The sequence below is a fragment of the Rhagoletis pomonella genome, unplaced genomic scaffold (assembly GCF_013731165.1).
Source record: "Rhagoletis pomonella isolate Grant_MI unplaced genomic scaffold, Rhpom_1.0 Rhpom_scaffold_00004, whole genome shotgun sequence".
NCBI lineage: Eukaryota > Metazoa > Arthropoda > Insecta > Diptera > Tephritidae > Rhagoletis > Rhagoletis pomonella.
The window spans coordinates 26,503,172-26,530,887 of NW_023458558.1; the positions used below are offsets into that span (position 1 = coordinate 26,503,172).

Below are 27,716 nucleotides of genomic sequence, written 5' to 3' on the forward strand. Positions count from 1 at the left end.
TGATTGTTCATATATGAGATTTTTCGTTATAACTCCTCTACTTATACAGCTAGGAACATGAAATTTCGCACTATTTTCACTCATTAATAACAAAATACTTACAGTGAAAATTACAAAGATCTGGTCACTATTACATATAGCTCTCATACAACTTATTGTCCAAATACAAGTTTGTGCGATATAACTCCTTTATTTAGGCAGCTAAGCAATTAAGTTGTGCTACCGCTTTACATACCGATCACACACAACAGTGAAAATCACTTAGATTGGTGCTTTATAAGGTATATCTTCCACACCATTGATTTTTTAGATATGATGTTTCACATATATAAACACGAACACTCTAAAAAGTGCATGTAAAACTACTGCTCAAAAGTGTTTATTTTTCATCCGGAACCTGCGTAAATATACGCACAAGATGTTCAAGATTTCATTTTAAACATGAGATGTTTAAAAAATATACATTTATATACACATAAAATGTTAAAAATTGTAAAAAATTTTAAAGTAGAAATATATTTTTTGCTAATAATCAACATTAAGTGCTCACATTTACTCTAGAAATTGTGAACAATAAATGTTTAGAACTCAACAAACAAATCTAAAATCTGTTCTACGCCACACATATGATAAGTAAAAGTAAACACGCAGTGTTTAATTTAATTGACACGGTGTGTAAATATGCATTAATTAAGAGAGGAACTGGTTACCTATCTGAATATGCGCAAATTTAAACAACAATTTTTTAGAGTTTATGTAACACCTCTATCTATGTATGCTGTGGATATAAAAATTTTGATTAGCCCCAAACTACCAATTGCAAATGCAGTAATCGGTTAAAGTAAAATTTTCTGACGTTCATGAAAGGTATGAAGCCTTCGGCATGGCACTGCTCGAAGACAGCACTGCTCTCACTTGTTTTTAATTCAAAACACACTTCTCTATGTATTAATGGCTTAGTTTTACATACACAAATATTGCTCATCAAGCAGAAAAATTCTGAGCGTAAAAAAATAGTTTTCAATCCGACAGAGCCACAAAGCAACATTGAGGTCAGGTCATGCTGCCTGCCAGTCGTGAACAGATTAGCTATTTTATAGTTTTTGTTCATAAAATTTTCATTAAATTTATACCGTTTTACAGTTTAACAACATTTTTAAAATGCAAAACAAAAGCACAAAAACAAAAGCTGCAACCATTCATTTTGTGTGTGGCCGTCGAATAGACAACTTTATCATGCAACCTTTAAAATGATTGCTGCTGCAATAGTTTTATTGTATGTTGCACAGACATAGCAACACATACTATTCTAAATATGCATGCATACAAATATCGCTTAAAATACCCTCATACAAAAGTACCACCGCCTGATATAAAACTAAACTCACTCAATCGTAACAAATACTCACTGCGTGTGCGAGAAGGCGCAACACCGTTGCAAATACTAAATACTATACAAAGAATTGAGTATTCGTATTAACAACGAATTCGAATTGCTTTGTAGTTAACCTAAACTAGTCAGTTGTCGGAAAGATAGCAGACATTTGTTGGTCTCTGGGAAGGCTTTGTAGTTCATGTAGTTTGGTATGTATGTATGTATGTACATACAAGTCCATGTTAAATTGGCTGTTGGCAGTAAGTTGCGGGTAGCGGGTTGTCACACTTCGATGCATTTTGCTGTGTTCAGCGCACAATTGTAAATTATTATACACGAATACAATTACAAAACGCATATGTAGTATTTGTTTGCCTGTAAGTGACCGCTGAGGGACATTAACATCAACATTTTTATCCACAGAAAACAATAAAATTGAAATTAAAATTGAAGGAAACGCTCGTAAAATAAAAATAAAAATAAAAATAAAAATAATCGAAATACTGCGAGTATTTAGTAGTACTGAATATACATACCCACATGCATACTTACATATTTATGTGCTACGTATATATATAAATAACAAATATGTAAAGTTTTATTGCTCTAGGATGACGATAACTCATGCGGACTTGAAGTTTAAGTTTCTGTTAAAAAATTATGCTGAAATTCATTCACTGTGCAATATTACTTCTCACACATGAAACGATTGGCATACTAAAACTCATTCGTAGTAAATCTAGGTCTTGTCGAGATTTTTTCGGAGGTCACAGAGGCCCTGTAGAGAAGATATCACTAAAACCCCGTTTCCTACATGTGCTTTAATCAAACCAATCTTTTGGCGAATAGACACCGTCGATCGAAACCGAAAGTCGGTAATACGACGAAAATACAGAGCATCCCCGACATGGTTTTCATTTTTTTTTTTTGTTTGCCAATAAAAACATTTTCTTCCATTTTAGAAGTGCAGGCCAAGTTAAACTTAAACGTTTATTTAGAAGCTAAAAAAGGCACTTCCGAGAAAAAAGTCTCAAACAAAAGTTATGTATTTTTATCCGCAACATGTAGATTTGAAAATATGGATTCCGGTGAGTTTGACCCACTTCCGGTCGAAACCAATCAACCTTATCATTTTTTTCATAATCGATGTTGATCTTATTCAATTTTATGGTTGCCTTTTTTCGTTTGCCTCTTCCTTTTTTTAGCACGCATAGGCAAATTTTTTGCATTATACCTCCTACCATTTCAAAATTTGTTGCAAGTTGTACGTTGCAACATTCAATGTAAATAATTAACTTATTGGGTGTTTAATTGCAAGAGGAACAACACCAACTGTTTAATATTATGCACTCGCTTTTGTTATTTCTTATTGCATTGTTTCTTTCAAATAACAGCTGAAAATTAGCGTGCCACGTGCAACATGCAACTCACATAATATTAAAATGGTACACGATAAAGCATTAAAGGAGAAGAGCCATCTGTTGGCCTGGCTACCTGCTAATGTAAATAACATGCTAACATACTTACACATATATATACATACATACATACTTGTATTGCCATTGGCAGCTGTTTGGACTAACCTTACAAAAGAAATGAATTGGGTAGATATGTGAAATTTGTAGCAGAAATGCACACAGTTTTTTTCCTACGGCAAATGTATACAAAATATTCACATCAATTCACATACATATGTAAGTATATACTTAAGTATAATTAAATATACATACGTATATACAGTTGTAGATATGTACATACATACGTCCATACAATTGTAGATTAAACATAGAAATGTTCATTTGATTGTAGCGAAAATTCGAAATAAGGCCAAAACTGCAAATTATAGCGAAAATTCAATTGAAAAACACATTTTGTGCAATAATTTTGCAATTTATTTTGGTCAGAAGCAACAAAGAAAAAACACGTTTAGAAAATTAGTCAAAATAATTTTGGTTTTTCAAAGTACTACTCCTTTGAGTCTTTTTGGTGTTTTAATTCAAATACAACTCAGCTGTTTTTTTCTTTTTATTCGCCATTCTTGTACTTACAGTGACAACAAATTGAACAGGCTATAAAACTGCGTACTTAGAATTTTTCTAAAGAATCTGAGTAGAAAGTTGCAAATTAGTATGCTTATTTATTGAATTTTCTATGTTTTTATAAAAAAAATAGCAAAAAAACTTTGCATATATTGCGAAAAACTCTCTTTGCCAATACTTTTGTTCGCCACTGTATGTATGAATGAATATGTACATACATATATGTAGATAATTGTTTTCAATTTTTATTATTATGCACAGACCTGAACTCATTGCTGAGGATCAAAATAAGAATTTTTAAAATGCTAACAATTTACTTTTTTGCCAGAAGTTTGCCGACCAGGCGACTGTCAATGAACGCTAAACTTTTGCGAAAAGTGCCATGAATGCCACGAAATATGCTGAAAAAATGGCACGTTAATATAAAATGCATAGTAAATATGTATGTATGCTTGTATTTGCATACCCCAGCCAGCAAAAATCCATCCGAAAAAGGAAAGAAAAGTAGATTAAATGCGGATTTTGACGATCCGTTTCTCCACTAAAGTGTGCGGCAAAAATTTATGCACAGAAAAGTAGCGAAAATGATTGTGAAACGGATACGTTTTCGACCGTTTTTCTGTAATTTTTCTCATAAATGTTTTTAGAATACGAATATGAACGAAAATTTAGCAGTTTTCTGCAAGTTTCCGGATACGAAAAATGTATGCGTCCACTGTCGGCAAAGCTTACGTTTCTCTGCTTGCTGGGATCTTTGACTTTGCAATTGCAGCTGTGTACGTATTGATGTGTGCATTTATTCTGCTTAAAGTTGAGACATCAGACAGCAAATGGGAAATATAAAATGTTTAAAAATTTTATTCGAATCGAGGCGAGTCGCTGAGTCATCAGCGAGATACAAGTAGAGAGCTATGTTGATTTTGTTTGAACACAAGGACATACAAGAAATTAAAATTTAGGATTAGCATTAGTTTCTTCATGAGCCCATGACTAAACTACCAGCTTTCTGATAAAAAAGAAGTATCGAAAGCGGTTAAAGTTAGCTTAATTCCTAAGCAGCTGCCTCACAGTGGTGCCAAACTGCGATTTATTGTTCAACCGATTTGATTAACTTCTTTCAACCAAAGAGATTTGTCGTGGCCAAATTTTGAATTTTTAATTGTTTATATTAAATTTTTTAGTACAAAGTTTATAGAAAGAGCCATTATAATGGAAATCGATTTTTCTGTTCCTGTAAATAAATGTTACACAGTAAAACGAATTGAAAACATTTATAGGGTTCCACAAAAGTGTTTGAATTGTCAGCAAACAAAAAAAAAATTAAATCAACGCGAATCGCTAACCACTTGGAACTTCCATTCTATCCCACTAAAATAAAATAAATTTTTCTAAAAATTCTGAAAAAAAAAATTAAATTTTTTTTATGAATTTAAACTTTTGCTTTTTTGCAAGTTTTTTTCGTTTCAGGGGAACTTTATAATTGCTTTCAACTAGTTTTTGTTAATCAAATCGATTTAAACGTGAAGGCTGTGTACCATTTTGAACAGTAAATTGCAGTTTGGCATCACTGTGCGCCGTAGCCGAGTGAATAGAGGTGCGTGATTTTCTGAGTATTTCCACAGTGATAAGTGCTACCGGAATGACTTTCTCGCCGGTATTATTATGCTGGCTACCAGGACACTGCGCAATTGTATATAACGAGGCCGCCAACGAAGGGCAAGGCAACGGCAGGCTCATCGTCTGTAATTGTGGATCCGGAACCGTTTTGTGGACTTATTTGGCCCTTAGCTACTCTCATGGGGAGTGGTAGGCCAGACTTTTAGGTTATCCTTTTGCTAGAAAATATATAAATCTCTTGAGGATTGGTCTCTACATCGAGACGGATTTCAATTTTTGCCTTGAAGACGAGGAGTCTTCGGAGCACATTATGTGTGATTGTCCCCGGCATTAGCCAGACTAGGGCAGCAATATTTCAGTGCTTCCTCAGTCGATAGCCTCAACGTCAGGAATTCTTCCACCAAGAAACTTTTAGCTCTTATAAAGGAGGCTAATAACATCTTAGGCGACCGGGTAAGGAACCCTCATCTAGGTCGCGGTGTCCCTTGGTTCTGATGCACCCAATAATATAACATTACATTTACATATGTATTTACGAATGTATGAACGTCTGTGTTTAGTATTTTTTCCAAAGTTAACACCAGTGCCGTTACTATCAACAACTTCCAGCGTCGACTTCGGCATTTACTGGTGAAATAATGAGCAACAAATGGACGCAAATTAAATTTAATAATTAAAGTGAAATGGGTAGCTCTGATTTTTATACGGCTGCGTTTGCTACAGCATTCAACTGGTGCGAATTCCACACAGCCCACTATTACTATTTCTTTTTTTTTTGCAATTTTTGCACTTTTTATGCTCTTTCTTTCTCTTCCATTTTTCCACGATATTATTTGTGTTTCGCTTTTTAGTTATGTGTGTACTACTTTTTTTGTAGGCAACCATTTAGCGGAGGTGTTAATTTGTAATTTTCGCCTCTTTGCGCGAACAATAACAAAAATTGCAACACAACTCGAGCACAACATCACACCCGTTTGCCGTCGCTGACTGTTGGCCTGGTTTCATTGGTTATTAAGTTATTCGCACTTCAATGAGGTAACAAAGAAGCATGAGAGTGCTTATTGAGGAAGGTGGTGGGTACTATGAGCACTTTTGTGTTACATACATACATATTTAGTTACGGAAAAACTTAATTGAATATACTTGCATAATATCAGTGTACGGATATTTTTGTGAGGCGGGAGTAGGGGTCGATGAGTGCTCTTTAAAGCGATAAGATTTGAAAATGGCCGGTTGTGTTTTATTTAGTTAGTTCACCGCTGACTTTAGTACATAAGATGTGGGTTTATATTATATACATGCGAACATACATATGCACATGCTACATATACATTTACATATGTACATACGGATGTAGATACACATACTAATTTATGTTTAATATTCACAATGTTTTTCAAGTTAAAATTTGTTTGTAATTTTATTAGAATTAGAAATCTTAATTTTCATCAAAACTTCTAAGCTTTTTTTCAGAATTAAAAAAAAAAACGCGTTGTTTTTAAAATTTGTTTGCCGACGACTTTTACGGCTTTTTCATATTGACACCTAATTAGAAGATCGCTCTATCTCAGAAAACTTCTGCACAACACCTATTCCAGAATTTGGTTGAAAAACACCCTATCTGAGAATTCGGTTCAAAAACGCCAACATGTGAACACTTGTTTGAGTCACTCTATGGGCACATACATACATACGCGCAAGTACAAGTGTAAAAGTTGCTCGTAAAATTGCTTTGTTAGGAAGAGATAAGATTTTATCATTTGCACTTGTTAGCGATAACTCTCGTTAATTATTGTTTAAGAAGTAAGCAAGAAAAAGAAGAATTTCGTTATGCATGCATACATATGTACATATATACATATGTATATACTACGACCTAATTAATAAGCCCAAAGACATTCAAGAATTAAAACACAAATATTTATTTATAATACATATTCACATGGTAAGTATTTATTTATAAGTAAATTGTGAGCTTTTCCGGAGTCAAAATTTGCGAAAATTTAAACCTTCGTAATGTATATATCGTCGTTTAAAGTACAAAAACGCGTATCGTCATTTTGCAAAACCGCGTAACTGACATTTGCTGCCAAAAATTGGATCTGCTCAAACAAGCTCTTGGCCCAATCCTTATCCATTCGTCCTGAAATATACTTGCCAGAAATGCGATTGCTTTATAAATAAAATTATAGTTTAAAGAACTAAAACCTCCCTATTATAATTGCCATTCGTACTGTCATCAGGTATGTATCTTGAGAATAGAAATCGCAGCATCTATTAGGCGCATCAATATTACATAGTTACATACCAAGCTAATAAAAGGAAGGTAAAAAAAGAGAACCATTTCGAAATATGAGTATTTTTACTCTCTAGGAAATTATTTATGCAACCTACGCGGTTTTGCATTTTGTTGATACACGGTGTTGTACTTTAAACGAAGATATGCATGTAGATATGTACGATCTACTGTAACAAACCTCTATTTAACTAAGGTTATCTTTGATCCACGTATTGCCTCGCAAGGTCTTTGGCTCAATACCATTTAGGTCGTGTGCTTCTAGGTACGGTAATCCTAGGAAGCGAAGTCTGGTCCTGGTGAGAGTTTCACAATGGCACAATGACAATGGAGTTCTTCGATTCTCGCTGCTAATATATCCGGAATGAAGGACTTGATCTCTCTGTTACCTTCCGTATTTGTCCAGTAATGTTGCGCTTCGTTCTGCATCCAGATACAGTAGTCTAACTAAGCTCCTGGGCAGACCGGTAAGGGTACTGTGCAGCCCTTTTTTCTGGCGAGAATATCTGCCACTTCATTGCCCATGACTGCACTATGTCCCGGTACCCATATGAGGTATATCCGGTTCCTGGAGGCGATAAGCGATAAAATCTAGAGACAGTCTCACTCCGGCTTTGGGGTGACCTCGTGCGCTTTAAGAGCGCGAAGCGGCGATCTTCTGTCTGAGTGTATGTAGATGTATTTATTGGTTGCCTTAATTTCTACATACTGACGCAGACATAATTCAATGACGTGAACGTAGGCCTGAGAGATGGAGTTTCCTTGTCTCATGGTGGTGAAGATGAGCCGTCTGGGTTGTATGTCCTAAACTCCTGCTCATGTTCAGTAGCACTAAACGGCATGGGACCCAACAGGGGGATCGTCAAAGTTATGGTATACGCGGATGATGTTATCGTTCCTTTTAAACGTTAGCAAGGAGGACACAAGAACCCTGTCAAAGTGACATGCTTGGGCCACGAGAAGTGGTCTAACTGTAAACACAGGCAAGACAAACAGGTAAAAAATACCACAATAAAAACCACCGTATATATATGTCCAGCGCCAATCCATGTACAAGGTAACATACTAAGTACACTTGAAAGATAATCTTCAGTAAAAAATGAGACGAAAACCTAAACTTGTGATTTAGATGTATACCGCTTTCATAAAACCAATTCCAACATAGGGCACCCTGGCTTCATTGTCTGGCGTATAAATACAAACCGGAATTCCGACTGACGGCAATGAACTTACCCTATAAGTCGGTGCTTAAGGTCTGATTATGGCAACTTAACGTAACTTAGTAAGTAAGTTCTAAATTACGTTAAGTTGACATAATCAGACTCTAAGAATCATTCAAAATGGGACAGTGGGCGCCGAAGTGACGGACGCGCGATCATCCTGAACGCAGAAGCGCTATGAAATCAGTGGTCAGCCTCAGAGGTCTTTGGAAAACTAGACATTTCGGACATGGGTTAACCACTACCAAAATGCAATTGGGAAGAACGGCAGACTGAATGAAAGCCAATGTTAACTTCAACTGAAGTGAGCAAGAACGGCCAAGAGACTGCGTGGCTGATACAGAGATTAGTCCAAATTCGATTGCGGTCTACTCTGAGGAACTCGGTGCAGCCTCAAACGGAAGTTTTAACTTGCTTTTTAACAGCAATACATTCCGAAAGCCTGGCGGCGTTATCAGCAATAGCATCTTGCGTTTACCGAATCTGAGCTGGTTAAGCATGCAAAACGAAGCTGCGCTCAATGGTCGTCCCTCTTGTCTAGGTACACTGACATAGGGAAATTGAGGGCGCTGATGAATTGCTAGAGACAGGAGCCTGTTTGTATGTAAGTAAAAATTGTTATTTAGACAAAAAAAATATAAAATTTTAGCTTACTTTAAAAAACTGTTGATGATGTGTAATTTTGGTTGTGGTCCCAAATTGAGTGTTTCAGTGTATTGGGGACATATGTTGATTAACCTTATTTTCAAGATGACGACGGTTCCACAACCCCTTAAAATAAGCAAAATCATGTTTTCGATCCTTGTAGTTAGCCTCACAGTAAAAAGCTACTTTTTCCTAACTAGACTATACTACTAATATTTACATTAAATAAATAGGTACAAGTAAATACATAATATGTATAGCGAGTAGGGCTGGGACTATTCGTGTATTCGAATATTCGTTCGTTAATATCCGTTCTATTTATTGAACCGGTTATCCGGTTAATATGCTTTAATTTTTCTCATCCGAATATCAGGTTAATATCCGGAGATAAGATTTTTTTTTAATCATATCTATATTCAGATATTCGGCTATTCAAAAAAGCACTTCCAGCCCTAATAGAAAGCCAATCGTGCGCTAAAATTGTGTTTTTTAAGTACAAAACAATTAAATAAATAAGTGATTAAAAATGGCATAGTTTAGACACTTACGAACTGTGACCATCTTCGGATTGTAGGCGGAGACGCGCTGCTCCACAGCTAAAACTTTTCTTTGTACATTGCGTGCCCGCTCGCCCACCGAAAGCAGCTCGCTCTGCAGCTCATCGAATATATCGCTTGCTAATAGCACCAGCGATGCCAATTGACGTAAAGCGTTGCTCAGCGTTAGATTACTAATTGATTCAAATTCATGACCGGAGACAATTTTTGCGGCTGTTGGCGATTGCGTACGCTGCTGTTGTTGACGTTGGCGCTGCAATTGCAATTGGCGTTGTTGATGTTGTTGTTGTTGTTGTGGTCCGTGCATTTCGCCAGCACTGACGCTGCGTGTCGGTGAAGGAACAGTGGACAAAAACTCCACATGATGCTTAAGCTTTTTCAAAGAAAGCACCGGTCCAGCTGTTGGAGTAGATGTTGTTGCCACAGAGATTTCTTCTTCCGTATCGGTGGCATAACTGAAACTGCATGTATAGCCATTTGCTTGATTATGATGATGATGATGAAGATGATTAGAGCAATCGACAATGTCACGCATTGGCGTAGTTGGTGCTGACGTGGCGGTTGTTTTTGTAGTGAAGTCGAGCGTGTTCGTTGTTTCGCCGTTTTGTTGTGACACATGTATTATCGCTCTGGTAATAGTGGTAGTGGGCGTTTGGTTAACACTAGCGGTAGGTGTTGCTACAAGACTCCTCGATTGCTGCTGCTGCTGCTGCTGCTGCTGCTGTGCAGTGTCCTTGGCACTGGTTGTTGTCCTTGAATTTACACCACCACCATCACCGCCAGCGCTCTCAATGCAAGCTTCCTCTCTCACGTGTTCTCCATTCGATTGTTGTGTTTGTTGTATTTGTGTAGTTTGTTTATTGATGCAGTTGTTGTTTTTACATTTGCCTGGTGTGCAGTGGAATTTGGTGGCTCGCGCGCGCTCATCAGCGCAGGAGGTGGAAGCTAGCGCCAGCCGCGTCGGTTGAACGACGCGCTGTACGAACGGCATCTTCGGCGCACAGCGTATTCGAATTGGAAGAGTAGGTAAATTTTAATGTGGAGATTATAAACGAAAGTATTTGTGATTCGCGGGCAAAATGAGTGAATCGCAGGCCGGCTGTTTGGTTTTTGTATTTTTTTTAATGCTTGCAATGCAATTTGAAACACTTTACGCAATGCAAAATTGCAATTTTCTCCTATTTGGCTTAGGAATGTGGCAGTGTGAATTGATGAGAGTAGATTTTCTTTATCTACTCGATTACGCTCTGAGGCACTCTGAGGTTTTGTTGGCACAGACACTTTCACAATTTCTCAACCTTTATTTTCTTTATTCTTGCTTCATTCTAATCGCTTCACAGACATTTAGATAACACACGTACATATACATACCTACATATTTAATTGCTCATGCCATTTATATTTAACTACATACTTTGTTGATTAAACTTACATATCTCTTGAATATTTACTATTGATTGCGTTCTATTTTCCCGTTAAAATTTTGTTTAAACATTTTTGCATTATCAATTAGACTGTAAAAGCTGCTCCCACTCAATATTACTTCAACTTTGCTACTCCAGAAGAGCATTGTATTTTTTTACGCGTGTATATATGTACATACATATGTACATGGATAAGTACTATGTATATGCTATGAATATAAAAATTTTCTTCATCTTCTCACCGGCACATTCATACTACTTTAATGCTCAACGTGATTTAAATCGCAAAAACTGGAAAAACAACTTCCAGAACAGACTCCTATAATAAATCCTCAGCACAGACACAGGCAACGCGCGCCTTTGTTGTTCAGCTCAATCGGCCGTTCGTCTTCCCGCTGGGTTAACGAAACAGCTTGCGTTTGGCCATAGGCAACTTGCCCGCGGAGTTTCTTTTCTTTGTGTATCTTATTATTGCACCGGAATCAGAATTGTTGTTACTGTTTTATATAAAGCATTATTAGTACAAATTTGATGTTGTTTTCGTCTTTTATTTTAACTGATGCTGCGGAACTGAAAGATATTTTACCCAATTTAGGAAAATTGTAACGTTCAACACTCGAACAATTTTACATTCAGCATAATATTACGGTATGACTGCACTTTTACTATATATAAATCCATTTTTTATCTCTGATAATTTCAGCCCCGTACACGCTCTTCTTCTTCTATTGCCATGAAGTGACTTAACTCCAAACAATTTTTCGCCGACAAAGCGCTATTTAACGTACACATAATTCTCATTGTTAGTTGCATCAATATCGCGGCGATGCTTCTCCTATTAAGATTCTTTGATTGTCTCGGTGGCTTGCTTATTTAGCTTATGCCGACTGGACTGAGTCGCTAGGCATGTACAAAAGCACATACATACATACATACATACATATGTTCATACGTACATATATATGCGACTGGCAAGGCGGTTTTACAGGTTTTCTTCTACCATCGGCCTAACATAGTTCGTCACTGAAATCTGTAGTTTAAATCGCCTGTTCATAGCACGGAGCTCCATCATATTTTATGGCCCATAATTCCCACCAAGAGGAATTTAAATTTAACGTCCATATAATGTAGATTTACTTAACTGCACACATAAGAAATGGCATTTTAAAGTTTCTCACCAAAGACACATTATTTGTAACGAAAATTTAATATTTGCTTGAATTTTCACTTGCACTTGTTCACCGACTTTTCCCTTTGACACGCATTGGTATATAAATACATATTGCTTTTAAAAAATTAGTTTTTACCTCGTAAGCATTTGCTCTTATTTTAAGATTTTACCACATCTTTCACCTTTTAGACACATGTTTCAATTGTAAATTTACTAGTTGGCAAGCTAACTATTTGTGTAATAAACGCACTCGCTTTTAAAACCACTCCGACACATTTTCAAACACGTCGCTCTTGCACACCGGTCCGTATTCGACTGAGGCGCGCGCGTCATACATTCATGAATGGCCAGTCGCCGGCTGCTGCTGCCTGCCGTCATTAGGGTAATTTTTTACCCTTAAGTGCTTGTTCACTTTTGGATGGGTACACTGTTGTAAGAAATTCGAAGTACGATTATCGAAAGCGGAAGGAAATGCCGATGAAGGAAATGGCGGTCAATTATTGAATTTCGATCGCTTAACAAAAAATTTTGTAGCCATCATCGATTCGCCAACAGTTGCAACCAAACTCGCTACCGTCTATCCTTCCTAGCTGACTTTGTTGTTGCTTTCACATGCAAAGACAGTCACAACTAAAAATCTTTCAAAATTTATTTTTTCCATAAAACAGCGAAAATTTCTTCTTCATCACCATCTTCTTTAACCGGAAAACTGCTAGTTATTAGGACTGTTTTTGTTTTTCTTTCGTCGCGTGTGCAGCATCAATAGTTTTTTTTACGCTGACTCCTGAGCGGCGATTGTATTTGTTATGAGAAGCGGGTTTTCAATGGCAGAAACACACTCGGAGGTTTGCCATTGCATGCTTTCTTTTTATTTTCTTTGGTTTTTTATGTTAGTCGGAAAGTCGATCCCAGGCCCTACAGAATAAATTATTAGATTTTTCTTCAATCTTAACTTTACATATGCCTGGAAAATGTTGGCTAGTTTTGGCTAAAATACAGTTATTTGGGAGTAGAAGTATTATATCTTGTCAGCATATTCTTTATAATCATCTCTGGGTTGGGGAATTTTTAGTTTTTCAAAAAGAAAATTTGAAATATTTTCTGAAATACTTATTTTATTTAAAAAAAGATTGCATCTTCTATTTATAACAGTCTATGTTAGAATACCCTTTCTGGAATTTTAGAAAAATATCTGGTTGAGGTACATTTTGCAATTGAAAACTCTCTTTAAAAAACTTCGAAAATATGGACATGACGACATGATAAATAAAGAAGAGTTTTCTCTAATAATTTCTCTAGCATAATGCAGATTGCCTTATGGCGACCAGTATTTACTGCCACGGTATATAAATACACAGCTGCTGCTTACTCCTCAACTGATGATAATAAAGGTTTTGCCTGAGTAATCCCCATACTATTTCCAAGGTCTGGAACCCCTATCAACTATCTTCATCGCCACAAGTAAATAAAATCGCTAGCGTCTCTACATTTTCCTTATTCAACATATCTGGAAGCAATTTACCATTCGTCTTTTTAGGAACTAAAGTCTGAGTAACTTTCTGACTGGTAAAGAAGCCGCTAAGAATGAAAGCGAGAGCAAAATGTTTTCCGTAGCGACCCATTAGTTTGAAATGTTTGAATAGTAAAACTGATCAAAAAAGAACTGAAAGATATTTATACCAATAAAGTAAACGAAAGACTTTAGACACGAACTTTTCGTGTACAGAAAATTAAAAATTGTTCCGTAAGTGGACAGTTGCGCATAAAAATAAACAATCTGGAAGTTGAAATATCCGGCTTTCCTCTGGCTCACAATTAACAATTGTACTTCTCACTGTAGCGACTTTTCATCATAACATGCAGACGCTCGTCTTATTATTAACGTCAAGTTCTCAAAAGTTTTGCTCTCGTTTTGTTCTCTAGCAGAACGTTCCCGACTTTTGTTCTTAATTTATCTTCCTTGAAAACGTTCTCGATATTTTCGTTCTTAAACGTTCCCAAAGGTTTCCTTCTCATTCTGTTCTTCTTGAGAACGTACCCGAGAGTTTTCTTTGTATTGACTTCTTTACGAAAACTTTCCCAAATCATTTGTCCTCATTTTGTTCCCGTTTAAACTGCTCTCAACACTTTTGTTCCCGTTTGGTTCTTTTATAGGAATATTCTTGACATTAAATTTTGTTCTCGTGCAGAACTAAACCAAAACTGGAATGCGTTCTTTTTTTCGGTAATGAAAAATTAGTAAAGAAACATCTGCGATGTTTTTCAAAACATCGATGATTTGACTTATGCTTGGGTTATAATGGAATTAACAGAACGGAGTGAACTTTCACTTAATTATCTATTGTATGGGAAATGAATTCAAATGGTTATAATGCACGTAAACTCGCCCTACCATTCGTCATTCGCAATCCAATTACGCTTCGAATTACATAATTGGTCATAAAAAATTTTGTAGGTAATTCAGACCGAATTACCATGCGAATAACGAAAGAATCACATTTACAGATGCAAATACATATCGTGTCGAAGAATGTTCGATATCGTATCGATTATTCTGAATATCGATATTTCGTGGCACGATAATCGGTTTTTTGAATCGATATTCCAAGGTCGATATATCGTAAACATCGATACTTTACCCTCAAAATCGATATTTAAGTTGAAATTTGTTTTTCATCTACAAAAAAGTGTATAGGAAAATACTGAAGTTGATTTAATCAGCAACTTGTGTGATTTATTTAGCTCTTAAGTTTGAAACCCCGCTTGAGTCAGCCGGCATGCTGTTTTAATCCTCAGTAAATATACAAGATGGAAATAACACAATTAGGTGAGTTGATAGGCAGGTCTAAGTCCTCTTTCAGACACGTCAAGTCTTGAAGGCAATTTTTTTCGCAGTCTCTTGTGTGTTTTCTATTTGCTTCCACACGCGTCAACTTTAATTAAATTCAAGTTCTTGATTCTTTAAATGGGAAGCAACAAAAAGATTAAAAGAGACAAAAAAAACTTGAAACGAATTGACGGTACGGAGGTATCTGTACTCTTCCCCTCTCTTCTCACCTCCTTCGCCTACGAACGAGCAGACTTGAAAGCAAGACTTGACGTGTCTGAAAGGGGACTAATATTCTATTCAATTGGGAGTAGGATTTTCAACATCGATTTTTCCGATATCGATATTGTTCAGCCCGATATATCGCCATATCGATTTTACCTGCAACGAATTAAATCGATTTATATTGATACTTTCTTAAATATCGAACAGCCCTAGTTATGGCTGAATTTCTATATTCATTCTGAACGTTTGGAATAAACTTTTTCGTTTACTTATTTTTTAGCATGTTCCTGATGATATGTTAACGTATATTTCAAAAGCATTCTGTTTATTCCGGCTGTGAAACGGGATTATCCGGAATGTATAAAGAAACGCAGCCTATGGCTATGGCTATGGCATTATGGTATGTTAGTTAACCTTTAATCGATATTTTTCCATCACTATCACAAAATAATTATCATTGGCGAAATAAACAAAACGCACCTAGCGCATATGGGAATTAAAATTGATTTTAAGTGAATTATCTGAAGACTAAAAAGGAATAAAACAAACATGGGATTTCTTTCAGTCTTAAAGAAAATGCGTCAAAAAGAAAAGGAGATGCGAATTTTACTGCTGTATGTAAAATGTGATACGCTTTAGTGAGTCATCTATGATTTTTCTTAACCAATTTTTATTTAGCGGACTAGATAATGCCGGTAAAACAACAATATTAAAGAGATTTAACGGCGAGTCCATAGACACAATTTCGCCAACATTGGGTTTCAATATAAAAACACTAGAGCACAATGGATATATGCTGAATCTGTGGGATGTAGGCGGTCAGAAGTCGCTACGTTCTTATTGGCGCAACTACTTTGAATCAACTGACGGGCTAGTGTGGGTAGTTGACAGTGCAGATCGTATGCGTCTTGAGTCATGTAAACAAGAACTTAGAGTGTTGTTACAAGAGGAAAGGCTTGCCGGCGCTACACTGCTAGTACTAGCGAACAAACAGGACTTACCTGGTGCCCTCAGCGCAAATGATATCAAAGATGTAATATTTATGGCAGTGTCTACACACATGCGCCACGGTAAAATTACCGTATATCCACGGTAAAAAATACCGTACATGCAAGGTAAAAATTACCGTATATCCCCGGTAAAAATTTACGATAATGGATCTACTGTAATTTTTACAATGGATTTACGGTGATTTTTACCGTGGATAATCTTTAATTTTTGCCGTGAATATGCGGTAATTGTGACCGTGTCGCGTGTAAGTAGACACTCCCAATATTTATATAAATGTCGCAACGAATGTGAATACATTTATACATCTGTCCAATATTTTTCTTCGTTTCAGATTCTCGAGCTAGACGATATAACTACACATCATTGGCTGGTTGTGGGTGTGAGTGCCGTAACTGGTGAAAAATTGCTAGGCGCTATGGATTGGCTAATTGACGATATCGCAAAGCGCATATTTACCTTGGATTAATACTCTTACTTTGATAAAGGAACATTCATACTTAGTATTACTAGGCATTTTTCTCAAATCGAACTTACTTTTCTAACAAATATAACTTATATAATTGCTCTTCAACTGCACTTTTAAATTTTGGCTTTAAATTCACTTTGACTGTATGTGAGAAACCTTCGTCTTTAGATGGATCTGTATACTTTTTCTTCATCATATTAAAGACCATCTCATTTATCTTTGAATGACTTTTATCTGTCAATTGTCTGTATTTTATGTTATGTCTCACTTGGTCTACGGGCACATTCATAACGAAGCATCGACACGGCACTTTGTACTGCTGGGCAAGCTTTATAAACTTCTTGCGCGATTCGACGTCGACATTTGTATTGTCAACAACACACGATTTACCATCAGCCAATGCCTTTTCACAAATTTTAATGCACGTTTGAGTACTTCCAGCTTTGTCTGCGTTTGCTATAGTGTAATTATGTTTCTCCAAATATTCGCGACAAAAAAAAGCTTTTACCTAAAACGGAAAAAAATAGTTTTTTAGAAAAAAGAAAACAGTTTTTGATCAAATACAATTTTTTGAAACTGACCTGAGCCCGGCAATCCCACCATGATGATCATTTCGGTTTCGTCACTAGGTAGTTCTACATTTTCTGGCTCTAATAGTGGAATGTGTGTATTATTTACAACCTCTGCCGGTTCATATTCAGGTTTAATCCACTGCTCCGTCGGTTTAGCTAGAAAATGCTCCTCAGGTGTGTAAAATGAAACTCCTATGTTAGCAGCGAATCGACGATCTGTCAAGGAATGGTCTTTTTTACGTTTGTTTTTGCCACTACCGCTTTCTGGTCGTCCGGCAGCGTCACCTACATAAAAGCTTTTCGCCAAATCTATTTCTACGTTTTCATTTTGATGCTCCACCAAGTACTGCCACATTCCAGTTAAGGGCTTTCTATAAAGGCCTTCTTCGACAGCGATAAATACCTGGACCGGGACGTCTAATTTTTGAAGTACTTCTTTTATTTTGCGTTTAAAGTCATCCAACTTTATTTTACCGCTAGCAATACCTCCTTGGTTAGTGAAAAAGCAAATTTTATAGCCACTCTGATGCAATAATTTTAGTTTTTTTCGCACTTCAGGGTAAATTATCTGCCAATCATCAGCATGTTTTGGAAAAACGTTGCCCGATTTCGTCGTAATAATGGTTCCGTCAATATCATAGCCAGCAATTTTGTTTGCTGCTTTGACCCCTGCGTCTGTATAAACCATCATGGCTCCATTTTCTATTGATTCCCAATGCCCAGAACCGCTTACACAGTTCTTACTTACCGAAGATATTTCATCTGCTGTACTTTCTAGCCTCTGCACATTTTTCTGGTTCGTTTTTGATTCCGCTAAAGGTGGCGGTTTGAATTGTAACTCGAATTGATGTTTGCCGTAAACGAGTTCGATTATATCACCATGTTCCAGTTTGCATTCTGTATTTCGCATAACCATCAAGCCATTAACGCTACAAGGATTTATACCAATCACTCGCATTTTTGCGCATGGCTTTTCTATGTCAACGTCCAACTCCAGCTGACGTTTGGAGCAACGGACATCTCTAATTCCAGTTTCGCGTGTGCGTCCTATCACGTTGTTACCAGAGCTTAAATCTATTGCCTTGTAATCGGATTCCATGGGTTGCAGCAAACAAACTCGATTTGTATGTTTTGAGTCTGCCGTAGTGCTTACTGACTGGTTGAAAGCTTTTACAATTGACATTACCCTTGTTAGCTGCTGCTTGAAGTCGCCGGTTCGTAAAAAGAAATTTAAATGATCTGGGGCAGCGAAACTAAATTTCATCCAGGATTTAGTTTTATGCAAGGATATTCCCAAAACCTCTGTTTAGTCGCGCGGGCACAGATTTTTTCTAGATGCGATATAAAGTCGATAGAAAAGTAGACAAAATTTATCAGGATGGCAGTTTCATTGTTTTTGCGGAGTTAAGTTGAAAGTGCCCAGTGGGAAAAGGTAATGCAGACGGTAATCGAAAACCTCTAAATAAGTTGCGATCCTGTTCGAGACCGGTCTAGTCAGAATCAGTCAGATTTTATATATATACATAGACATTATTTAATAAAAATGTAATTTTTCCAAAATATCGTAAAGAAAAATTATACATTTTCACACTCGTTTTGCAATATCGTAAAACTAAGTTAAAACTACTTAGTAGAAGTCTGAAATGCGACTATGAATAGAAGTGAATTTTAAGTTGGTACTTAAATTTAAGTTGCAACTTTATTAGTTTCGACTTAGTGGGTGGACTATGAATACGCGCCAATGATTTTACGTGAAAAATGAACTCGACTTTAAAAAGAGAAATGCGTTTATTATGTCAGCTTTGACGTGACACGATGATTATTTAGGTACAATGAAAAAATGAAATTAAATTATTTATTTAAACTACATATCATACAATTAAATTATATTTTCAGCTAATTGGCTGAGCTCTCGGTCTTCTCGTTGTTTTCCTTGTTTCTTGACGGTATTTCGACTTGCTTCTGCTCGCTGCACTAACATTATTAACTCTCCAATTGTAGAGTAAAGTATAGGGTTGCCCTTGCGCACGAACTTACAGTGTATGTATCTTATATGGCTAATAAAATTACTAATTAACTACATTTCCTGAAAATTCTGTGGTATTTTCCACTTTATGTTTTACTTAGGGTTTACACCGGACAATATTGTCAAGACATGTCAAATGATGTGTTTGTTGTAAATACGGCGAATTCATATTACAACAAACACATCATTTTGACAATATTGTCCGGTGTAAACCCTAATACCATGTTCTGACCGACATCGAAAACATGTTTTCGTTGCTAAAACTGGTTTTCGACTTAAAACTTGTGTTTTCGTCCATGTAAAATCTGTCAAACGAAAACCAGCTTTCGCCGAAAACTACTTGAAAACTCACGTTCCACTCATTCCAATCGGTGTATCACTAGTTTTTTTCGATTATTTATCGAAGTGGAAGTCATATTTTATCATATTTAATACGCCATTTCGGATTTATTGTTAATTGGCTGGCAAAAGTAAAATAAGAATGAAAGTAAGAGGTTGATAATGAAAAGAAAATGAGGGAAAAGCATTTTGGTTTTGTTTTTGTGTAGCAAAACTGTAATGAGAGGATGTAAGAAATGTCATCGAAAACACTAAGTGCTCATTTACACACGGCGATTTTTGTTGCCGCAACTCGACGCTTGTAGGAGAGAGCGCGACGAGGAAAGGAGAGGGGCACCGAGTTGCTCGTGCTCGGGCAACACGCTTTGTGCTCTCGTTCGTCTGTGTAGATTGAACCGTTGTTCACAGCTGACAACAACAATTGCATACACACAAATCGCCGTGTGTAAATGAAACGAGCAACACCAAAAGGGAATGTGAAAAATCGCGGCGACAAAAGTTTTCGTGTATAAACGCAGTCTAACAGCCGATGTGAACAGCCTTCAGCACACACTCCCAAAACACGTTTTCAAAGTGTTTTCGTTGTCGGTCAGAACATGGTATAAGTTATAAATTTTGTTTCGGATTTAAACAACGGCTCTTATTTCAAATTGCACTTTGCACATTTGCGCCCGTCCGGGCTGTTTCGTGAATACAGAAGAAGACATTAACAAGCCAGAAGTGGAACGTATTCGCTCTCTATTACCGCGGGTATCCGCGGCCTCGTGTGGAACAAACCTAATAAGTTTAATAAACGAAGTTAAAGTAATCGATAAATTTTAACAATTGCCAGCTGTTTCATCGACCTTGAAAACAGCTGATTTAATTTTTTGTATGAAATTGGATTGTTTACATCGCAAGGAGCCGGCGTGTTTGCATTTTCCTGGGTTGAGTTTTATCCATATGAAAAATTTCGCGTGAAAATTGAAATTAAATGTAAAGTTAAAATGGCTTCGTTTGAGCAATTTGTTCTCAAAGTAAAACCAGCACTTGATATGTTTCTACGTGCGCCGAACAGAGACCACTTGGAGCGCTTGAGGAGTGAACTCACGCAATTTAATTTCCGACAAATGAAAGTATTCCATGGACAGATACTCGCGCCATTGGTACTTAAGTTAGAAGAGCTTAACGGGTATGTTATTCTTTATCAACGAAAATATGCAATAATAACTGGATTCTTATAGAGTAAGCCAGGATTTAATGGCAGGCATTTTAGATTGCGTTCGCATTGTTGTATCTAAATTATATTTGGAAGATGTTCAAGAGCTGCGCACGTTACTAGTAATTGTGCTAAAGCAAGTCCGTGAACCGGGTGCAATTGCAACTCGAACCAATTTGAGTGAGGAATTAAAACTAGCTTCAGCTCAGTGCACTGCAGAGGTATTGCGTCGGTCCAGTAGCGACGTGCTCGAATCATTTTATACACAACAATCTGCAGTGCTTTTAGGCCAAATATTGCTATCTTTGGTCGAATTTATTGAAAAAGAAAAATATCGTAAATTAGTGTAAGTAATGGAAAAGAGTGTACTTAGTATTCAACTGTAAATTTTTCGATCTGAATATTTAGAACCGCTTCTCTTGAGTGCCTAATGACAGTTTTCTATGTTCATGATGAAGCAGAGTTCACTGATGTAGTGCTACGAAATCAAGTTGCGGACACAACTTTTATATTTCTGCCTAAAATTGTTACGGTCTTATTAAAGACTTGCCTTGCTGATGATAAATTAGGTGAAACACTAAAATCAGTAAGTCCATAAGTTATGAGTATTATTCCATACAAATAGCTTTAATTACAGAGAATTAGTTTTTACTAATACAGCATAGACTATTATGTTTTACTTTTCTCAAATTTTCAGATAGCCATTAAAGCGTTGGGTCGCGTATTATGTGTAGTTTTCGACCAATCGAATGAGGCCATAATCAAACGTAGTTACAGTAAGGATGAGTTTAAAACCCTAATTCATACTGTTCTACAACAAAGTCTCAAATTTCCCGATAAAGACGATATGATTAGCAGCAAATGTTCAAAAGAACAGATAGAAGATCGACTCAAGCTCATGCAAAGCAACGGCCGCTCTAAAGAGTGGTTTCATGAAACATCGAAAAAACTCCGTATAGTTTATACACAGACAAGCATTTTGCGCTCACATGAATCCGTCCTTGTTCGCACAGAATATGCCCGCATGTGCTGTACTCTAATAGAACGTTGTGCCCCTAATCTTGCAAGTAACTTTTTGAATTTGCTAGAAAATGTAACAGCCATGTCAGAGGATGAGGACAAACTTATAAGACGAATGTGTGTGCAGACACTATCGCAACTGCAACAAGTAGGTAGTGACAACGAGACTATTTTCGATGAATACGCTGAGACGTTGTTCGATGAACATCTAGCCAAACTGCCTCGTATAATTTACCGTTGCGTAGATGTTGAACAAAATGCTGAGTTAATTTTTTTAAAAGGATTTCTAAACAATTTAAGTGCTTCGAGAATAAATTGTATATTTTTGGTTCCGAAAAATTTAGAAATGCTTTGTAGGTGTCTATTGTCTGCAGTGGATATGAAAACAAGCCGCGATTTATTAAAAGAAGAATATGCTACTAAGGAAGTAGTGGAATCTGATTATGCTGAGGCTTCAAAACTGCATTGGAGGCAATATAAATATTTAAATAGTGAGCGTTGCGTTAATTTAGTAAAGGATATTTGTGAAACTTTGGGCAAGACCAAGGGCCTTAATCGTTTGGTTTACGACTTTCTATTGGAACTGTTGGCTCAAAATCATGAGTCCATGAATGAGATACTACTTTTACTGCTTTGGGTAGGCACAGTTGCCAAAAAAGACAAAGATCATAATGATTTGGAATTGGTGGAAACTCTTATTGAAGAAATACTAAATGACCACCATTGGTACTTAGCATTGAAACCGGATGCGAATTGGCGACTTAAAGTAGATAAAGTATATATTTCAGATTTTTCGAATATTTGTTAGCTTGATTTTAATTTTTTTGTTTCTGTTTTCATTATGTAGCCAACTGACTGGTTTGTGGATCGGACACCGGGTTTATATGAATCCGCGGTTGAAATTCGAACACAAGACGTGGATTCCGATGATGAGAAAAATTTTGATGAAGGTAAATATATAAATATTATCACTTATTATTAACTTAATATTTAAGTAACGTTGGAGAATAGTAGAATAGTATACAATTAACAGTTTACCACAAAAAACATTCTAGGGCAATTCATCTAAACGCGTAAATGCCTCATAATCTCGTAGTCTTACTTAATTTTGAATAAAAACTCTGTTTATTTACAGGATTTACGCAATTACGAGGCATTTACACGTTTATATTAATACCCATTCTGTTTCTCCCAGTTGATTTGCATATCCTGTTAATGGGTATAGGTTTCCAGTGGAAACTTTCCACTACATTTGTGATATTCATTCGCCTGTTATTTTCTTGCCGTCGTCCACTAACTAAGATTTTGAGTTGAAATATCTCTCGCCTGGTAAATAAATTTTAGCATTTTCTCTTTCATTTTTAGATCCGATAGAAAAATTTTCAAGGGGCCCGAAAAATCGTGTATTTCGTATCGTATTTTGTGTTTCATTTTTAGTTCCAAACAACTTTCGGAAAAATCCCGGAAAATTAAACAGAAAGAATCCCTAAAACATCTTAAAGGCACCGAGGAGATTTTTTGGTCATGTTGTGATTTTTTCGAGTTTTTCAGAATTAAAAAAATATGAAACATGAAAAATTCCGAAAAACACGAAGACTACTGAGTTGAAGTACCGAGGAATTTTTTCGGAATTCTTCGTGTTTTACTTATTCAAGAACTAGATAATTTTTCGACATTTTTGTGTTTTATATTGATTTTGAGTTCCGAAAATCTCGAAAAAATCAAAAAGTCGGAAAAGTCTCCAAAAATTAGACGCCACGAATCCCGAATCCTTAACTTTCCTAAACCCCAAATTCTTTGGTATTCTTGGTTTTTTTCGGATTTATCGTATGTTATTTATTATTTTTAGCTCCGAGAGACTCGAAAAATCCCAACAAGCGAGAAAATCCTCCAAAAAATCACACACGAAATTTTTTGGGGATTTTCGGACATTTCGGTACTTTTTCAGAATTTTCGGTTCTTTTGGTTAAAAATTTAAGTTTTTTTGGGACTTTTTCGGAGCTAAACTGTTTTTTCGAAATGCTTCGTCTTTTTTATTCGGTATTTGTCGCGCTTGGTGACCGTTATTCGCGACCTCTGGATGTGACTAATAGAATTATCCGAAAATATCTTATTTTAGCATTGCAACTACAATGTTTATCATGCAAATTTAAATAATGGCGTATTTTTTGGTACGAATCGATAATTTTAAAATTTTTTAATAGACAAGTATCTATATATGTAATAGAAAGATCTCAATATTTCCGATTGCCATTTACGTCCCGCCCTACTGAGTTATTAATCACTGATATTTATCTATTTCTATGACCAGTGAACAAATCTGAACGTGTAACAATGTTGGATGCTCAATTCAATGTGCTGCACACATGCCTAGCACTGGACGTTTTAGGGCACTGCGCCTTGTTTTACGGCGACAGGTTTGACCGTTACATATTTCGCTGTCTTCACAAAGTGCTTTTGAAAGTGGGTATGTAATGCTATCTATTTGTTTTTATATGCATGAGTTAATTAAAATTTATCTACATGTATTCTTAGCAAGTAGCAATACAATAGTTAACCAAGCGGCCAACTTTTGTCTGGTTTCCATACAAAAGGCTCTGAAATTCGCACAAGTCACACATTTAATAGAAACACACACAGATTACATCAGTTATCACCTCAATTCAATCTTAAAGCGGGTATGTACTTATTTACATGTGTATGTGCATACATATATGAAAATTTTGCATCCTATTTTCTTTTTATGTAATATTTGTATAATATGTTGTAGTCACCCGAGAGTTATGCTGCCGTGGACATACTCACAGTTGTGCTACAGCTAAGCAGTAGAAGATCGTTGCCGCATTTAGAGAGCATTTTCCAAACGATTCGCAATGAATGCAGCAAATCCCAACAATCTGAAAATATTGATGCTTTTTTGCGTGTCTTTAACGCGTTCCTGCGACATGTTGCCCGTTGGAAGATAACTAGCAATGCTGATGTCGCGTCTGTGACGATGCAAGTGGAGGAAATGCAAGACGCCGATCCTCTGCGAAATTGGCTAGATATTTTGGAAAGGCCTAGTCCTTTCGAAGAAAGTGATGCCTCTAATATGGAAAGCTTATCAAATGCAAATCCTGCAACCAGCGCTGCTGATGATGTTGATATGAAGGATGAAGAGGTGGACTTAAAACCACAATTGCCACGTCATATTGAGATGGTTAAAGACATAATAAATCAAGTACTGAAATACGTTGGATTTAGAGAAAAAACTCATCAGATACTTGCCCTCGAGTGTTTGGTTTGTGGGGTGCCTTTGCTGCATGACTACGAGGATGAGCTTCTGCCACTTGTGCATTTAATATGGTCACCTTTAGTAGAGAAGTTCCGCAATAGGGATGCAGTTGTTTTGAACCGCTGTTTTACTTTGTTGAATGTGCTTGCGACTTATGCCAAGGAATTTATATTAAAGCGTAGCGTAAAGTATGTTACTGCGCTTTTTTAAATTAATGCAACAATAATATTTTTTTTTTTTGCTTTGGTAGCGATGTGGTACCCTTTTTAAATGATTTTTTGAGAAACACAGCTAAGCATAGCAGAGTAGAGGGAATTACAGTGTAAGTTTTATTTAATTTGTTTCATCGGTACCTTAATACAAAAATACGCTACTTCATTGTCTGCCAAAGTCCACCTTACTACAGGAGTCGAAAGACTACTTGCAGTCTTTATTAGAAAAGAGTTTTTTTTAGGCAAATCGCAACTGAAAAACTTTAACTTGTATACCGTTTTTAATTATTCTGTAAACAGACAAAATATTAGAGTATTTCTGCATTGGGGTTACGATATATGTATGTATTCATATGTACATATGAACGGTATCGGTGATATCTATAGCACGCCATTTTAAAGTGATATTGTTTGCCACCTATATTTATTTTAAATTTTAAGGAATTTTCAATTAAAATACAGTTCCTTCTCTAACAAAGCCCTTATAAATTCTTGTCGCTTTTTCCAATTTTTACATTTGTTAAGCCAACTACAATCAAGCGCAGATATTCCAGTGCTATTTAAACTTGATCATGTGGTTGTTGGTTCCACAATGGATTTTCTTTAAAAATCGCCTCAAGCTCAATAAAAAATGTTGAATATAATTCTTATAGGCCATAAATACTAAAAACGAAAAACAAGTTTTCTACAAAGCTTTAAACTTTGGTTTATATGGGGTTTGTAAGAGAATGAACTGTATTTTAATTGAAAATTCTTGAAAATTAAAAAATAAACATAAGGGGCAGACAATATCACTATGAAATGGTGTGCTATAGATATGACCGATAATTAATTTTCCCAATACTAATACATAGTTTCTTTTAATTTTTTCTTTCAGTCAAACACAAGAGTATAAACTACAAGTGATTCTGCTCGAAAACCTTGCTAATCTCATTCAGAGCATACAAATTGATGGTAAGCATTTAAATGAAATTGCTGAAAATGTTTCCTTATATCTTGCCAAAGAGCAGCCGAGGGAATTGCAAGATTCAGCTGTAAAGTTTTACCACAGTCTTTATTTATATAATGGACCTCTAACGTATATGGTTGTGCTGAAGAAAGCGCATATAAGTAATTATAGAGAAAATGCAGAAAAAGTGTTAATGTATTTGCTTAAAAAATGTACAACAGCTGTAATTAAATAAGGTAATTCATAATTTAAGAAAAAAAATCATTTTAAGAAAGTTGGTTTAAACGGTTTTATAAAGGCATACATAGTTCAGCTTAAACAAGAATAATCAGGTTGCCCAATCGCTCTATTCGCACAGCTCGATGTCTAATAAGACTGTAAATAGAATAATGATGATTAGTATTTTGAAAAGGGGACATCGTGCTGAAATTTTTCGTTGAACAAAGGTTAAGGGGTTATGGCGTATTCTACTTTTTCGTAATTTTTTGCTTAAATGCGATGTCTGTGGAAGTTTTGTTGTTCGCGCACTACCCTTAATTTTTGATAAGAAATATTTTCTCGAAAACGGTCTCTTTCAAAATTATACCATGCTTAATCTGTTGTCGAAAAAAGTTTAAATTTGTTGGACTGTGTAATTAAGAGCAGTGAATTATTTTGCACGAATATGCATATGTACACACATATGTAACAGTGATGGCAAAATTTTATTTTCTAAATACTAAGTACAAAAGTATTTAGGTTTCTAGGTTGAAGTAAACACCACAGCACTATCTACTAATTATGTTGGATGTTACTAAATACCAAGTAATTAAGTATTTTCTTATTTACACAGTACAAAATACTAATCATCAGCAAAAAAAAAAAATGGTAAAAATGGGCGCCAGATGATTTTTTATTAAACTAAAACCCGATAAAACCCAAAACGTTCCAGAAATTACAAAAATTATAACAGGAAAAATCCCGAAGAGTTAAAAAAAACCCTGATATTCTAAAAAAAAAAATTATCAGCAGAATAAATTAAAAACAATGGGCGCGATTTTTTAGCCAGATGATTTTTTATTAAACTAAAATTTTGTGGGCTATAAAACTGCAAACCCAAAAAAGTTCTAAAGGTTCAAATGAAATAGTTCGAAATTTTGTTCAAAACTTTTTTAATTGTTCTATATTTTGTATAAAGTTTGAAACTTCGATTTTTGTGGTTTCGATTAAAGCATCAACAATATTTCAATATTATATAACAATATTTTTATAAA

General features: G+C 35.9%; 4 protein-coding genes across 5 annotated transcripts; 2 read left to right on the top strand and 2 right to left on the bottom strand.

Annotated features, from left to right (window-relative positions):
• Nucleotides 1–8,827: 8,827 nt before the first annotated feature.
• On the bottom strand, nucleotides 8,828–13,005 carry LOC118737352. Of its 2 annotated transcripts, none has more exons than XM_036467798.1 (2): nucleotides 12,481–13,005; nucleotides 8,828–11,081 (listed from the first exon to the last, which is right to left on the bottom strand). In XM_036467798.1, the coding sequence occupies exon 2, from the start codon at nucleotides 10,738–10,740 to the stop codon at nucleotides 9,697–9,699; it is 1,044 nt and encodes a 347-aa protein (XP_036323691.1). In that variant the 5' UTR covers nucleotides 10,741–11,081; nucleotides 12,481–13,005; the 3' UTR covers nucleotides 8,828–9,696. The 2 variants fall into 2 exon arrangements, with proteins under 2 accessions (XP_036323691.1, XP_036323690.1); XM_036467797.1 differs by having other exon boundaries at nucleotides 8,828–11,120.
• A 2,808-nt stretch (nucleotides 13,006–15,813) lies between these two features.
• Nucleotides 15,814–16,991, top strand: LOC118737354 (ADP-ribosylation factor-like protein 2). The gene is made up of 3 exons (XM_036467801.1): nucleotides 15,814–16,010; nucleotides 16,075–16,429; nucleotides 16,739–16,991. Exons 1-3 carry the CDS (start codon nucleotides 15,946–15,948, stop codon nucleotides 16,871–16,873), a joined length of 555 nt encoding a protein of 184 aa, XP_036323694.1. The 5' UTR covers nucleotides 15,814–15,945; the 3' UTR covers nucleotides 16,874–16,991.
• LOC118737355 (uncharacterized protein F21D5.5) lies at nucleotides 16,828–18,895 on the bottom strand. The gene is made up of 2 exons (XM_036467802.1): nucleotides 17,438–18,895; nucleotides 16,828–17,381 (listed from the first exon to the last, which is right to left on the bottom strand). Exons 1-2 carry the CDS (start codon nucleotides 18,707–18,709, stop codon nucleotides 16,938–16,940), a joined length of 1,716 nt encoding a protein of 571 aa, XP_036323695.1. The 5' UTR covers nucleotides 18,710–18,895; the 3' UTR covers nucleotides 16,828–16,937.
• Nucleotides 18,896–20,699: 1,804 nt separating this feature from the next.
• Nucleotides 20,700–27,458, top strand: LOC118737353. Its single transcript, XM_036467800.1, has 10 exons — nucleotides 20,700–20,981; nucleotides 21,034–21,354; nucleotides 21,417–21,594; nucleotides 21,706–22,803; nucleotides 22,876–22,978; nucleotides 24,340–24,495; nucleotides 24,564–24,706; nucleotides 24,799–25,490; nucleotides 25,553–25,624; nucleotides 26,392–27,458. Exons 1-10 carry the CDS (start codon nucleotides 20,797–20,799, stop codon nucleotides 26,696–26,698), a joined length of 3,255 nt encoding a protein of 1,084 aa, XP_036323693.1. The 5' UTR covers nucleotides 20,700–20,796; the 3' UTR covers nucleotides 26,699–27,458.
• Nucleotides 27,459–27,716: the final 258 nt, after the last annotated feature.